Source organism: Saccostrea cucullata, unplaced genomic scaffold (genome assembly GCF_032062105.1).
Source record: "Saccostrea cucullata isolate Sc308-1 unplaced genomic scaffold, CSIRO_AGI_Scuc_v1 ctg555, whole genome shotgun sequence".
In the NCBI taxonomy this organism is placed as follows: Eukaryota; Metazoa; Mollusca; class Bivalvia; order Ostreida; family Ostreidae; genus Saccostrea; species Saccostrea cuccullata.
This window is the reverse complement of record NW_026936559.1, coordinates 443,626-460,183: the sequence shown is the minus strand read 5'-3', so window position 1 is coordinate 460,183 and position 16,558 is coordinate 443,626. Positions and strand designations below refer to the sequence as shown.

The following is a 16,558-nucleotide window of genomic DNA, read 5'->3' as shown; positions in this document are numbered from 1 at the left end:
CTTAGCTATTGGTTTTGAGAACCTTACGATCGGATAACCAGCACTTTGTTTTTTTTTTCAATGTAGATAGTTTTCGATGGACCTAATTTTAGCAAAAGTTATCTCCCGTTGGTCGCCATATTGGAGGTCGACTTGGTGAGTTTTCCTCTTTGTCTTACCAAGTTTAAGAAAATATAGCAGAAATATTTGGTGAAAAATCTTTATTTAATATTTCTTTTTAAATAAAGAAGGTTCCAAAAATTTATATACTTCAGAAAAATAACGATTCCTAATTCAAAATCGCAAATATAAAAATTTAGAATTGGTTGAACAATGAAGCAATTTGAGCATTTGGACCTCCAGTATGGCTGCCAACGGGAGGTAACTTTTGCTAAATTTAGGTCAAGTGAAAGCTATCTATATCGGGGTATCTCAACTAGATTTAAACTTTTGAAAGATATTTTTATTGCACTATTTGTATCAGCAAGCAAATGAGCTATGGATATAATGACTTATTAAGTTATTTTAAAAACAGAAAAAGATTTATCAGAACTCATCGTTTTTATTATTTTTCTTTTCAATTTAATCTACATATATTTATTATTTTATACATTCAGAAATTGTTGACATCGATTTATGCAAAATAAAACAAAGTGTACCTTGTTTGTAATTTTGATAATGTCAATCACAAAATACCATAACGTAGGTGAGACAGACTACACGAAAATGATATAGACATGTACATAGCTTTCTGTCTACAAACTCTATGGTACATGACAACAACATACTAACACAAAAGATATATGAGTAAAAAAATCTTGCTTATTGCCCTATGATATTGATATTAAAGCTTGCTGTGTAAAATATGATTGTAGTAGAGTGATGTAGATATACATAAACAAATTTGATTATATCACACGACATGTTCAGGCAAATCATGACGTCGTTTGCTTCCATTTGACGTCATTAATACTCCACTAAAGTTTGAAGTCCTGGATGTACTGAAACTCCGTCGACCTTTGTTACAGAGTGTAAAACATAGTTTTTGTTTTAATGTTTCCCAGAATCTTTCACTGAACCAGCAGTAAAGGATGAAATTAAATGTAGATTTCAGTGGCATGAGAAAAATAGCTATATAAAGAAGAATATAAAAGGTGTGTCTGTCAAAGTTACTTTTGTACAGAAAAGCATTCATGACGACATACGGTGCTTCACACACAAAGAAAATTATAATCAAACATACTAACATGACTGATATTTTCAGTTGTTCATTTGACAAAACTCTTTGCATCGAATGGTCAAGTCCAACATTGTTTCTAATGTATCTCGTAGAAGCCCGGATTTCGTAAATCAGCCTTGTATTTAGAATTAAGAGAAACAAGAAAGGTAATATGGCTGATAAAGTGCAATCCACCACCCAGCGATAAATTTCTTTTTCCTTGGGGTCCACGAATAACCAGGGTGCAGTGTGTGAGTATGTTACAGTCGGTCCGCCACATTCTGGTTCGTGTCTCACAGTCTCAACCTTGTTCTCGAAAAAGTAAGGTATCCGGATAACAAAGGAATACAAAAAGACAGCAATGATGACAAAACGTGCCCTTCTGATGGAGCAAATCATGTTTGCTCTGAGAGGGTGAACAATGGCGACATATCGCTCTGCGGCCAGAACGACATTTATCCACACGGATGCGCTCAGAAACGTAGTTAAGGGGATCCTTGTGTAGTTGAATACTATTCCGAAAAGGAAGCCATCCCTCTCATCAGTGAGAAAACGCTCAAAAAATCGAGGAAACAAAAAGACCAGGAATCCAAGATCAGCAGCAGATAATGCGATTAGATAGCAATTAGTCGACGTGCATAAACTTTTCCTAGAAAGAACAATTATTGTTAAAATTATCCCAATGATTCCAATGGCGGAGATGATTGGAGCTAAGATAGAGAAGATTGTTAAGTAGCCCGGATTTTCTTCCACTGGGACGGTTAAATTTGGTTCCTGAATACAAAGACACGGATTGTAAAACACAGATCCATTGATGATTTCCAAACAGTCTATGTCATAGTCAGGAATTGTATCATGAGAAATATTGTATTGGCTCTGATTTTGATGCTCAAGTTGTGGGGACATCATGATAAGAGATTGTCCTTAATTATCCAAAGATAACGCCTCCAATCGAATCATTCCATTCTGAAATAGAAAATTAAACTTAAATACTGAATATTAAAGTATGTGTGTTAATGATTCGTTTTGGCTGCAGAACGCCATACATAGATGATGTTCAAGGACGGAGGCCTTGCTTAGGGAGTGAACTTCCTACAATCCCCTAGGTTTTTCTAGTGAAGGTTATCTGATCTAAGACGTTGATAACGAAGGTTTTATTTTTCGAACAATCCGTATCGTGCTCTGGTTAATGGAAAAAAAAGTGATGCAATCAAATGTAATTATAGTCTCTGACAACAACTCTCGCTAAAACTATCAGTTTTTATAAGATATTATGACGCTTTTACGAATCAAAGCCATTTTGGGGGCATTTTCACACCCAATACTTTCCTATATATAAAACGACAGAGTTTCGTCTGTCTTGATTATACAAAAAGCATAACAATTTCAAGTTTATAAATACTCTTTCATTTAATTCAAGCATTTTTTTTTAGAGTTACACTTCAGTACATTAAAGAAATGTGAATATTTTCAAAAAAAGCCCTGATCCTAAATTTACGATATTTACAAGTGAATTGAACCATTAATATTTAACAAAAGACATTTTAAAAGATTTTTTAATAGTTCACATCTGTATAATCAGTCAAGAACTTGATTAAATCTTCGTTCTATCCAATTAATTAATATGATAGAATAGCACATGCACGTCTATACATAGTCAACATCGTTTTACTAAATATCTCTATTCTTTTGAACATAGTGCCGTCACACCTACCTATCTACGAACGTATCTTATTATTAATAATCAGGAATACACAGAAAATAATTTTGAATTTAAAATTTATAAAAGCAAATTAGCATTCATTATTTCTTACCTGTATTCTTCACATGAGTTAGAAAAAAGGAATAATAAGTGTTCCAAACCTATTCAGTTGCCTTGGAATGATATGAATTTGTCTTTAATCATTTTTCAACCTTGACAGTCTCCTCTTAGAGAAGGGTGGAGAGTGACATGTAATAGCTCATTCTCTTATCAAAGACATTTATACTTTCCGGCATTGGACATAATTAAGTATCAGAAAAAGCATTAGTACATGCGTACACTAAAAGTCAAAAAAGAAATATGTTACCACGAACAAAAAAGGCCAACACAGATAAAGAGACTATGGGGATCTTTGCAAAGGGAAGAATATTTTTTCACATCTCTGAGTTTCGGTCATTCCCTGAAAATTATCAATTTTTATTCAAATGTTGAATTTTTAATAATATCAATAAGTGTTAACTGAAAGAATTAAATTGAGAGAACTGAATTTTTTGCTTTTGAAAAAAATATTTACAAAGGTAAACAGGTATCTATTTTTATACAGAATTATACGGAAGTGTCCTTCGGTTTACCTATTACCTAACGGAAGTTTACTGGAAAAGAAGAAAAACAGGCCATATACGAACCGAAGGCACAGTATGTTTTGTCATTAAAATGCAGAGTTATCATCAATAAGATACAAGGAAAGCACTGATAGAATTATTTTCTATTTACAGAAGTGGACAGGATTTCGCCTGTATCAAAAAATGATTTAGATGTCCACTTCCCTACAGAGAATAGAAAAAGTTCTAACATTTTCAAATGTCCTCATATACATCTTTGACGCTTCGACTAACTGGGCAACGAAAAGAATAAATGTATATTCTAAAAAACGTTAGATTTATTGATTGTATAATTTAACACTGGAAACATGAAAATCTATGCAAAAATGATGAAAAATTTTACATGTAGCATTTCTAATCTAGAAACTCTTTTTGCTATTCTACATTCAATTTCAAGATATGTGTATTTAAGAAAGAGGACACTTTTTATATATATGCAATAGAAAAATTTCATCTGAATAAAGAAATCGGAAGCCATTTGAGAACATTTTCACACAGTTATTAATCTTTTTTAATAATGACATGCTCATTAAATTATTATTTCATTGACATTTGAGTAAGGATTGCTTTTTCCTGGCCTGATTTCGTTATGTCAATATAAATGACAATTATGATTAACAGCTATCGAAAGAAAGCACCTCAAATCAAACAGACATTTCAACTGGAAGTCCAGGGAATGTCTTTATATGTTTTGAGTAAAAATAAAAATCCCCGATGCTATATATGCATGCTTTGGCAAAATGGAACTACAAGGTTGTGTATGGCTGATCGATTTAGACTGGGGAGAGTTTTATAATCTATTTAATATATTTATATATACTTTTATACTGTTTACTAGTTGATTGCAATGGAGTCTTTTTTAATAATCGCCATTATTTAATTTTCCATCGTAGTATTTTTCGGTTTGCTTTAGTCTTTTTCTATATTTATTCATTTTGTTATTTTTGTTAAATAAACTTCTACTTTTTTCACGTTTTGCAAAATGTAAATAAAAATATATGATCTAATTTTTAAAAGCGGTCTTTCAAACTGTTTGCATTTTCAATGTATTAAAATCCGTTTTTTTTTAAAAATATGTTATACTGTAAATTTGTTTTGCCTTATAATCATTGGAATTAAGCTATCGTTAATCAAATATATGATCTATTTTTTAAAAGCGGTCTCTCAAACTGTTTGCATTTTCAATGTAATGTATAAAATTTTGTCATTAAATACAATAAAAATATATATGAGCGAAATTTTTTTTAAATATGCGTGGAAGGTTCACCTTCATTCTGTGTACCATCAGAATTCTTTATGATGTTATTTCCCTCAGTGTAAACAAACCCATCTCTGAAAAATTGTATATCATAGGTTTTGTTTACCTTTAACACACGCTTTTGTGATAGATGCAATAAATAAAAAAACCATCTGGAACTGAATGACCTTAATTTTGTGAAAAAAAACTGAAAGTAATAAAATCTTGCCGTTACAAAGAAAGAATGAAGGTGAACCATCACCACCGATTTAAAACCACTATAAATACACGATGTCTGCATTACTTCAAAATATTGGAATAATAGTTTATTTTGATTTATATATTTCATTAATTTCTGAATCCCTATGCCAATTTCTATATAAAAAATAAATTAAGGAATTTTATTCGTGATCGGTTCAAATATCGTTATCTGGAGAGAGTGGGGTTTTATATTAGCTACTAATTTAACGACATGAACATTTTACAACCTCCTTTATAATTTGTCGGTTTGTAGGGTGATTTTTTCGAGAAATGAACTGAAGTTTTATAAAGTTTTTAGACTTGACTTATCTGGGATTTCTGAGTGAACCATTTTTATTATTATTTCCTCGGTTTTCAGACACAGTGTACATTATATCTGGATCGACACAGTGGGGATTCGGTTCACTTTACACCTGTACAATGTGCACTGATAAAACACGAAGCACAGAATCTCCTTACCCAAATCATGGGGTGCCTTTATCGTAAAGATGATAGTGGATTTCAGACTTCTTAAACATTCATTTGGGAGTATGTAACTTTTTATCTGTTATAATCTAACCTATATCAAAAATAGAAGCCGATTATGCTCAGATTGAAGATTTCGAAGTTAAAAAACATAAAATTTCAACATAAAAGTTTAAATTTTTGGCTTAATTTAAATTATCTGGCGCCATTATGTAATATGATGATAATAATAAGGGTTTCACCTTATGGTTTCGTGAATTAAGTTTTCATTGCACGGTATTGAATGCTCAATTCTGACTCACAATCTAAGAAAAAAAAATAAAATAATTGTAGAAAAGTAAAAAAAAAAAAAAATTAAACTTCCAATCGACAGATATATTATTTGGCAGTTACGCCTACTTCTCAATTTTTTGCCCTCCGAGCACATCTGTTAGTTTTCAATATATCTTTTTATTATTTTTATTTTATTCGAATGAAAGTATAGAGGATGTTCACACTAAGAACATGTTACATTAATTAGTGCAGTTGAAAATCGAGCCGCATTCAGCAAAATTATCGTTGACAAAATATTTTGATTCTGATAACTTATATTTTCTATTTCAATGCAATTACTGATTATTTCTGCATACCTAAATCCACATTCTGTGGAAACATTGCGATGAAATATTTCCTCTCCCGCCGCGAAAGAAGTTTTTAATTATAACATGAAAAGCAGTTGTATTATTATCACCACGAAATAATTCCGACGAGAACCCTTTTTTATCAGACTGATCGAGAAAATAGAACAAAAACATAACGATGCACAAGCATTTAGGAAACTGTACATAAAGGATTTATCAGGTTTTATCAAAGTTTACAGAGGTACCTGTATTCTGAAAGTTTACTAGAGTAAAAGTGAAGCCTTCTCTGTGAGCATTTTACCATTTCCTGCCGTCATTATTAATAATTATAGAGTCTATAAATCTACGTATTTACTGTAAATATATTATATTTAGAGTGTACGATATTTGACGGTAATTGATTTTCAAACACGTTAACCTTGGATGAACATCTTAATATGACATATTTATAACAAATTTTACAGTTATATACGCACAGAAAATGAATGATTGTACATGTATATCTATCTATGTGCAAGACATTTAGCAATGTACTTGAATCACTGGTATTTTTCTTTCCGTGAACGGCGCTACAAAGAATACACAGTCAAAATGTGCTACGCTTAAAGTATGGAAAGAAAGCACCAGAGGATTTTGCCTGTGTCTTAAGGATTATATAGAAATAGAGCATTTGCTCCTTGTCATGATCGAGAAAAACAGGAATATCTATAAACAATTCCTTGTGTAATAATGGCCTAACAAATAGTATCAAAAGATTCATCGGTATTTAGTGCAATGAAAGATCGTATTTGCTTACAAGTTCATTGTATCATAAACAAAACTTGCAAAATGATGATTTTCAACAAGACATTCGATATTCCTGTTTAATAACTTGTTTGTTTCTTACCTGCCTCGTTTAAAAAAATGTGCTATACATGTATACACGTAGTGCATGCTTGTATCGATATAAATTCCATTTTAAGGTGAATTGCTACATAAGTAAGGAAAGTTGACAGTGGAAAAGTCGAAGTCATCACATTTATAAAGAAGCTTAAAGTTTGTTAGGATACCATTAACTTCATTTTCTAGTAAATTATCCAAATACGAAACAGATTTGTCAGACTCGGTGGTTCCTTTTATTTCAAGCTCAATGGGAATATATTATGTCGAAATCTAAAAGAAAAAAAATGTGTAAATGATACCCAAAATTTCAATTGATTAAGAAAAACTTTGTTTGTCTTGAAGTAAATTAGATTTTTTTCACAAACAGAAAAGGTATAAAACTACGTGAAAAGGCATATGTTCACTAGGGCTTCTCGATTGAGTCGAACTTATAGCTTTAGATTTTACACTACCTAAAACTTAAAAATGATTCAGACAGTTTAAAGGGAGAAACCCTACAGACAGCATCTTCTCTTAAATATAAAAGTTTTAATTTCCAGGAAGTATATCTATTAGCACTGTGGATACTCTTCTGTTGAATATCAGTGGTTTATTGGCACCCAACAGATTTGCTTCGATTCAACTATGTAAAATCATTTTTCGTTATTCGGTAAATTTTTGTTTCAGTGGTTAGTAATATTATCTGGAAAATTACTTTCAAGGATATTTTTTGTTGCCGTTTGCTCTTGTGTATATTAGCAGAAATTACAGAAGTTTAATGAATCTTTTATGTTATTTGCTTAATGGCCTTGATTAATTCAATTAATACCAATCTAATGCTAGCATTTTCAGTCCCGTTCAAAGAAAACATTACTTTTTCCTATAAACATTTGGGAATAACGCGGCCTCTGATCTCGGTTTTATGTAGAATATTATAGCTCTAATGTAGTAAGAGGTTTAACAAATTCCATATGTGAATTTAGATTAATTAACCTACTTGAGTTTGTATTTCTACAGGTTTTAATCGGTCACAAACTTTGTGAAAATAACTATCTATATAGACAATAGCCACTTTATAAAACATTACTGCAACAATTAGAGATAGGCGTTAAATTAGAAAAATACTTACTCATTAGGCACTGAAATCACCGCCTGAATATAGTTAAACCTTACTACGTACAACACAATCGTATTCTTGTCTACCTTTGTTTGTTGTTTACATCAATTAAGGTAAACAAATGAGATCTGCCATGCCGGCTGACCTATTAAGAACACCTTTGTTTCACTCATTACTATATTAAGCCATTACCCCCAATACACCTGTGTCCCATCATTGCAGTAACGCTTCTGACATTTATGCTATGGTTTTATGTCTTTCGGAGTTAACTTGGGCCACTGCAAAATCTCTTTTAATCCTAGAAAGAATTAATTTTGGCTTAGACAAAGCTTTTAACTTTTGACAAAAGAAAGGGGCTACTGTATATTTCATTTTCATGACGATCATGTATTTTTCTCAAAGCATTTTTCATTCAAGAATATGTTTTTCGGCCTGAAGATGACAACTGACATGAATTATAAAAGCCGCTAATCTCTGTTTCTGAATAAAGAGAATTTCAAGCTAAAAATGACAATCTTAATTGTACGCTTATTTATGACAAGTTTTATGCAATCTAATTATGTTCGTTATATAATACATGTTATATCTTAATTTAATGTCCACCTGAGAAAAAAAATTTGAATAAAAATACATTTTTGTAAATTACTACCAAAGGCCAAGAAGACCAAGGAAATCAATATTTGGTGGTCAGTCACTCAAGATTACATGTAGCAAATTGACAGGTACGATGTCGCTTTTATACGTAGCCCTCTCCCGATCCCAATCACCCTTAAATTAGACCAAAATGAAAATAAAGAAGTATATAAAAATATTATTTTATACGTAAATGTTCAAATGCTTCTTTCAGTTAATATAAAAAATATAAAAATACAAACAAACTAATTGCATTCCTTCGGTTATACGAAATGAAATAAAAATACGAACAAACTAAAACAGGTCAACATTTCAAACATTTTAATCCCCGAACTACTTCCTTCGGCATGGACAGTCGATACACATAGGAAACAAGAGATTCAAGGTAAAACCTGCATGTGCTTTAATTGCTCGTCAATATAAGAACATCCCTAGCAACTTCCTTGTCCGAAAATGATGTTTTCACACCCACGCCAATGGATGTATTTCACCTCACAAAAAACCCAGAAGTGGTCATTTTTAACGACCTATGATTGGCTGTGTTCCATCATTATTATACATGAAAAATGGAGAAAAAACATGAGTAGAATTTCTATGTTGGATTAGGCATTTTTATGGGCGATATTTCCACTGGGCATACTTTGACCAACTTGTTTTATTGCACTTGTTTTTATTTCTTGTATTTCAAATAAAATCAAAGACATTTTTATAGTTTAATATACGTCAGGATGAGTACGTGTATTTATACTTCTGCATAAGAACTTCGGAGACAAGAAACAAAAAGGTATATAAAGTTTGTATATTCGGAAGTGAGCCAAACGAATTGATAGTTGATCATTTGTTAAGTTCAAAAACAGCATCTGATGTGTGTTGGATTGACCACTTTATGATACAGTTTTCGGTGAAAGAGAGAAATGCATTCAAATTCTTTTCAAAATCGTTAAACCATACCTGCTTACTGTCTGTAATACTTGGACGATATAATATAATCAAATTCGCTTTTATATTTTTTTTCTTTACTGCAAAACTTCAGCTGCCCATTTTTGTGATTATCTGTACTACTTTACTACTTTTCACGTTTAAATATTTGCATAAAAATAAAAATGCATAAAGATTTTACTTTATCTTGGATAGAACAATAGTCTCATTTTTGGCAGAGTTGACCTATGCCCTGCACTTCACTGCACTGGTGAAATGGTTGAAAATCATTGTGATACATTGTTTTGTTTCTTTTTCTGGTGTTGTGCATGAGCGAAAAAGACAAATCATTCACACTTATTATGCAAGAAATGTTTGCCTGTGAATCTTATTTTGAAAAAAAATTTGGGGGGAAAAAAGTTGCAAAGCAGAAATTTAGGGGGGAAAAGATATTACAGGACCAATTTCAACCGCTTTTGGTTTTTTGTTCGTTTGTTTTTTGTTTTTTTTTTTAGATATAATTCTGGAGATTTTTTCTTTTAAAGGCAGAGATTACAGAGAAGACATACATTGACTAGGGAAAAAATGTATTGGACAAATTTAATTTAGTGTTTTGGATATGAGAATCATTCAGTTAAACAATCTCTTCAACGTACTTTAGGATTTAACAGACAATGGACAAAGAGAGATGGTAATAGAGTATTCACCCATATACACACATGTCTTTGGTGTATTTTTTTTAGGAGGGGGTTGTTTGTATCGCACTATTGTTCATATTTCATAGGCTTCATTCATATACACGTATACTTTAAAAAATTCACACGGCATATGCTTATTCCTATGAACTGTGTAATTGCACGTAATTTTAGAAATATTTTTGGTAGATATTTTGATTTCTTTCCAGTAAGATATATTTCATTACAAGAAGATTAATTGAATCAATAAATTACAATTTCAACATAATATATTGTTTATGAAATGTGGAGGTAAAAAGAATGAGGAGGCATTCATATTTTTTATTGAATTCAGTCGTTGACTCTAGCGAACACTTTTCAAATTATGTGAGAACAATTATGTATATATAGGCATCAGTGGTAAGACTGTATCCACTTCCCATACTGTTATCGAATCGAACAAAGCAGGAAGACTCCTACAGACACCAACGTGACAAAAAACTCTATTTTATTCTGAAATCTGTGGAATACCATTCATGATTTTTTTCCTCTTTATAATGAACATGGCATGGCGAAGTGATTTCATTAAATCCATGTCATTTCTGCGAACTATCAGGAGCATTCAGTAATACTTTTTTTTTTATTCATTTTAAAAAAATACACCTTTTATATATATTTTAACGAGAATAACCCTTTAATATTAGGCTTAAAACATTTATAAAATTCTAAAACAATGCTTGATCAAAAAGAGAGTACCGGTAAAGGATATTTTTCACAACCCAATAATCATTCGTACTTAGATTGACTAGAGAAAAGTTCTGTGGTTAATAAAACTCAACCTTCCGGGCACGAAGCCGCTTATATAAATCAGCAGCATATTTCGATAAATTGTTTCCTGAGCTCTCCAGTAAAACACTGCAAGAATGACTGACGCTGTATTCTTTCAAAACAAATGACTCAAAATTTACGCAAGAATACATGTATCATAATCTGGAGCAATGAGTTTAAAGTAAGATTTTTAACTAGAGATCTATCTCCTCAAATTGTTTCGAAAGCAAGTGCGCTTTCATCAATTTTAACAAATATTTACAGTTTTCTAGATGCATTGAAACGAACACACCTCTTAAACTTTTTTCTCTAAAATAATGATTTTAAAAAGCAAATTTCTTGAGAACTTGGAATATTTGATGAAGATCTAAAAAAAAAAAAAAAGAATGCATAGCTGTTGAAATCAGGGACAGGTTCATTTGTTTTATATTTGTATGGAAATCCTTTAATATTCTTTCTCAAAAGAATAATTAAATAGTTTGGTTATTGCATTGGGGAACAGGGTGATTAACATTTGTTTCGATAAAAGAACGATACGCTGCATAGGACAAGCTCCTGAATCATGTTATTTAGAAGTTTATAAACAGTGTATATTCAAACATATGCAACCATTTTGATTGATTATATTTTATTGGTGTTTAGTCCAATACCCTTCATAAACATATCAAAATAAAAGTCACAACTTCGAGATTTATTTTTAAGATTTATTCAAAAGAAAATAGAAACTTGTAAAAGACCACTCTGTTACAAGAATAAAATATCAATTCAAATGCTAATTATTTCCTTAATATTTGTCCTTAGTGAAAATTAAAGCCTTTATAGTATTATATTACTAGTATTTAAAACTTTCATTTGTTTCCGTTCGCATATCAATAAAATGAAGATTATATAAATGGTTGCATGTTTTCTGAAACTTTCTTTTTATATTTTTTAGATTTATTTACGCCAAAACAAACTGAGGCACCGTCATATATGTTTAATTTTTTATAGAAAGCTATATCGATGCATATGTGGCGATAAAAGCATTTGAGAGTATGCAGAGAAGCATTTTTTTTTCTTTTTGTAATTCAGGGTCTACTAATAAAGCATTGTTACATTGTACGTGTTGTTATAATAGCGACTTTCCTACACAGTGTTGCCTTGCACCTCATGGGACCCTAGTAGAATAGTCGCATTCAATTCCCAGTCTGTTGACTTGTACTCAAAATTCAATTATTTGATCTGTTGTGTTATTTTGCTTCCTTATTCTCGCAAATTATTCATATCAGAATATTCTGTTTCCGAACTGAATGAAATTTAAGAAGTGGATTAATAGAGATGTTCATTTTTTCTCCTTCATAAAAGATATTTTAAAACAAATATTAATATCACTGCGACAATGACCCTTATACATTATCAACATATCTTTAAAAAATTCAAAACGGATGCGAACTTCCGAGAATAAATGCTTACAAAAATAATAGTTACAATAGATGAAAAAAAGAAATGCAGTCATTTCATTAATCGTGAAAATACAAAATTTTCCAGCCCTTAGATAAACTAAAATCGCTGCTCACCTTTAAAGCTGTTCTCTGTTTTCTTAAATCCAGGAAATAATGAATGGATCCAGAAAGCAACCTTTCAGGCTGTCGTCTGTGTACTGAATGAGATCTGGATCAAGTGCGCGCTTATTGGTACAGCTATCAAGCATACGCTACATCGGAACAGTGTTGTCCCTGTGATATTGTAAGTGTAGCAAATCAAGCGTCTGAACAACAATTTAATTTGACCTTTGACATTGAATCTACTTCTGCCTATAAATATCAAACATTGTGAAACACGTTTGTACTTTTTTGCCTCATTTGAAGTTAAAGATCCCAAGCATGCGCAGAGCCTTTTGATGGTACGGGACCTGTTAAATGAGGTAAATTAAAACTGTATGTGAACTACACGGCAGTTGTAAAGGATAGTATTTTTAGATCCCTAATGAAAGCTAAAATAGAACAAAAAAAGTCAATGAAATAATGTGCTAATTAAAAAAAAAGGTTCCATGGCCCTAACAATAAATAATGTAATAATAATGTATATTTCGCTATTGACATTTTCCGTAGTAATTATTTCTAATGACAACAAAACAAGGAACCACCATTCTCAGGCCTTCCTTGAATATCTAAACTTCGATTTATAGGTCATAAAAAGTTTCTAGAAAACTAAATAAATGCTATCATAATGGATTCAAAAGAATCATACAGTGCTCTGTGATGAGATACAAGTGTAATTTGCCCCTAAATTTAATTTTCGAAACGTTAAACGATGTTTAATAAATTAAAAAACTCTTTAGAAAAGTCAGTGTACGTGTAACATATCCACCCTTCTAGCTTTCGGAAGGAAAAGGAACAAAAACAAGTAATTTAATCAAACAATTCCACGGAAACGTAAGTATACGTATAATTTTGGGCAACTGTTCTTTTTTATGTCGGATTATTACAGATGAATGTTTGACCGACATTATTTCCTTTTATCAGTATATGCGTTACTTTTCTATTTGGATGATAAGAGATATCGTATGTTTCAGGGGAGTTGGTGAGGATTTGATAAAAACCGTACTTTCATGTTATTAATTTATTTCATGTTTTTACAAATTAAAAATAGCACCAAAAAAAAAACACCGAAATTAAAGATCATAATTTATAATCTCTTTTCAGGTATTACGACGAGGGAAAAAAAACCTTTTTATTAAATCTGATAGGGTATGACATAAGCACAGCTGAAGGAATGGCGAAAGAAATAGCAAACTCAAGGAAAATTGATCAGAAAATAATCTTCTGATAGTCATTACACATTTCATTGAATACAGACACGAGAATTAGCTCCATTAAGACAATTAATACCTTTACATAGGGGTAGATTAGAGGTTTGCAGTAGAATCTATCGGAAATCCGCAAAATTTCCGCTACCAAATGAGCTCAAGAAAAAAGAAATTGGTAGTTAATTAGACTTGATGATTTTTACATCATCCCAAACTAGACAGGCGACAAAGTCTCATTATAAACGAAGAATTTCACTAGAAAATTGGCTGAATTATACCATAAATTATTATTTTGAAGACATTTCTTGTATAAATCGACTTTTTTTTCCCTTTTTATGTACATGAACATAGAACTGATCAAATGTTCAGAACTAAAAGGATAAAGTACATCCAACCCATATAAATGCAAAATTTGTTATCTGGTAGGAGCAATTTCATGTATCGTATTTTAGAGTTTTTCTTTTCTTAATACTCAAAAATATATCTAGTAAAATTTAAATGTAAGAAAAACAAACCTCACCTGGATCACATTCGATCAAATGTTGGATATTTTATCCTCATATTTTTTTTTCAAGAGGGAAATTTTAAAAGATTTTCCTTTATTCACCTTTTTAAAATATTTGGCCTGTTGTGGCCCCGTTCAACCGCCACCAGGGGTCATTTTTTAAACAAACATGAATCTACAGCTTTATATTTGAGCCTGCTTTACTGTATGGTACATTGTACGGACATTTAAGCCGAAGTTTGGTTCTCGTGCTCGGTATAATCTCCATGCGACCACATTCCCGTATGCGTTCTCTGATTTCATACATGTACATGTACGCAGGTTGATGTTGATATTCTGATGCCTCAAGTAAAAATGAGATACTTCTATTCCCGTATCCGTAATCAAAAGGTTTTCCACTACCTTGCCCAACCAACCTTCAACATAATGGACCAATGAATTTTTGTAATAAAGGCTTCTTTCCTCTAGAATAGTTGTCTGCCCACTATCAAAGCCATGCCATTCTCTCCAGATTTATAACCAAGTGAAGTCAGAGAATAACATGACACAATACTGGCGAAACAATCATACTCAGACAGGAAAAAAGTGAACATCATAAAAGAGTAGCGATTATTCTGAGTAAAACAACAATTAAAGTCATTGATAAAGTACTATCCTATAAGTTAGAGTAATAAGAGCTTACCTCAACATAAAACCTTCTTAAATATCTATCGTACCTGCCTACTTTCATACAAATGAGGCAGAAAACAAAGCAAAAGATTTCTATCATACACGACAGGTAGAGCTATAAAAAAAATTGCAAACGATAATTTAGCCATCAACATGGGAGATTTAAATGCAAAAGCAGATCAAGAGAAACACAGGATTTGAAAAAGCCATGGGGAAATGTGGTTATGGTACCATGAATGAGAATGGTAAACATCAAGCAGTGTTTTGTAGTAACAACATGCAACAAGTTGGTAAAAGATGGAATGTTATTTCCACACAAAGAAATACAGAAGCTGACATGGGTGTCACATGGGAGAAGAGACAAAATGCAAAAAAAGACGATCTTGTTATAAGTGGTAAATGGAAAACATCTCTTCGGCTTATAAGACTTACACGATTTGTGAATATAAAAAGAAGCAGTGAGCACCATCTTGCAACTATATACCTTAAACTTAAGCTGATAAAATAGCAGCAAGAAAAGATTCTTAAACTAAGTGTCATCAAAATCAAGGAAGTCAAAAACAGATTTTTAGTTCGTACGAAGAGTGGCAATGAGGAAGAACAGATAGAAAAGTACTAGCAAAAAGTGAAGGATATGTTTAACAAGCGAGCGAGCGAATTATAGGTTTCAGAATACTAGTACATTAAGGAAGGATAACACCAGATACCTGGAAACTCATTTACAGTAGAAAATAAAAAAAAAGAAGATCTTGTGTAACACACAATCCGAAAAGGTCAAAGAGAAGTCGAAATAACACTACACAAATTGTAACAAGAAAATAAAGATGGTCATAAGAAAACATGACAAAAGAAGCTGTGAAATCAGCAACAGAACAGATAATGGGTTCTGCTTATGAGATTCCCAAGAAACTAAGCTGAGGAAAAGAAAATGTAGATCTATGCATGATTGTAAAAAACAAGCAGGCACAATGATTAGATGAAATATATGGAGATAACGAACAGTATTCAAGATCAAAAGTCGAAAAAACAATACAAAATTGGAGTGAAGCAAACACGGACCCCAAAACATTAGAGGTGGTATCAGATGCCATGGAGGAGGAGTGAGCATCCCCCGCCAACCGATCACATCTGCCGTGTGCTCCTTGTCACGATAGGGAAATAAGGGAAAAATCTGAGTAAGAACGAAAGCAAAGGAAGGGATTTAGAAAGAACTTTTCGAAGAGATATTTTACCGCCCAGATCCAAACAATAGAGAAGAAATTCCTTAAGCAAACATCGACTTAGAAATAAATGCAGATGAACCATCAAAAAGAGAATAATTATAACAATCAAGAAGTTTAAAAAGTGATAAACCCTTTGTTGCTGGGAATGACAACTTACCAGCCAAAATTGTCGAAGAAGATCCTATCTCAGCAGCAGA

At 31.8% G+C, this 16,558-nt stretch overlaps 1 protein-coding gene across 1 annotated transcript; it reads right to left on the bottom strand.

The window, feature by feature from the left end:
- Nucleotides 1-521: 521 nt before the first annotated feature.
- LOC134245827 (probable G-protein coupled receptor 139) lies at nt 522-12,997 on the bottom strand. Its single transcript, XM_062728083.1, has 2 exons — nt 12,733-12,997; nt 522-2,164 (listed from the first exon to the last, which is right to left on the bottom strand). The coding sequence occupies exon 2, from the start codon at nt 2,105-2,107 to the stop codon at nt 893-895; it is 1,215 nt and encodes a 404-aa protein (XP_062584067.1). The 5' UTR covers nt 2,108-2,164; nt 12,733-12,997; the 3' UTR covers nt 522-892.
- Between the last annotated feature and the right edge of the window lie 3,561 nt (nt 12,998-16,558).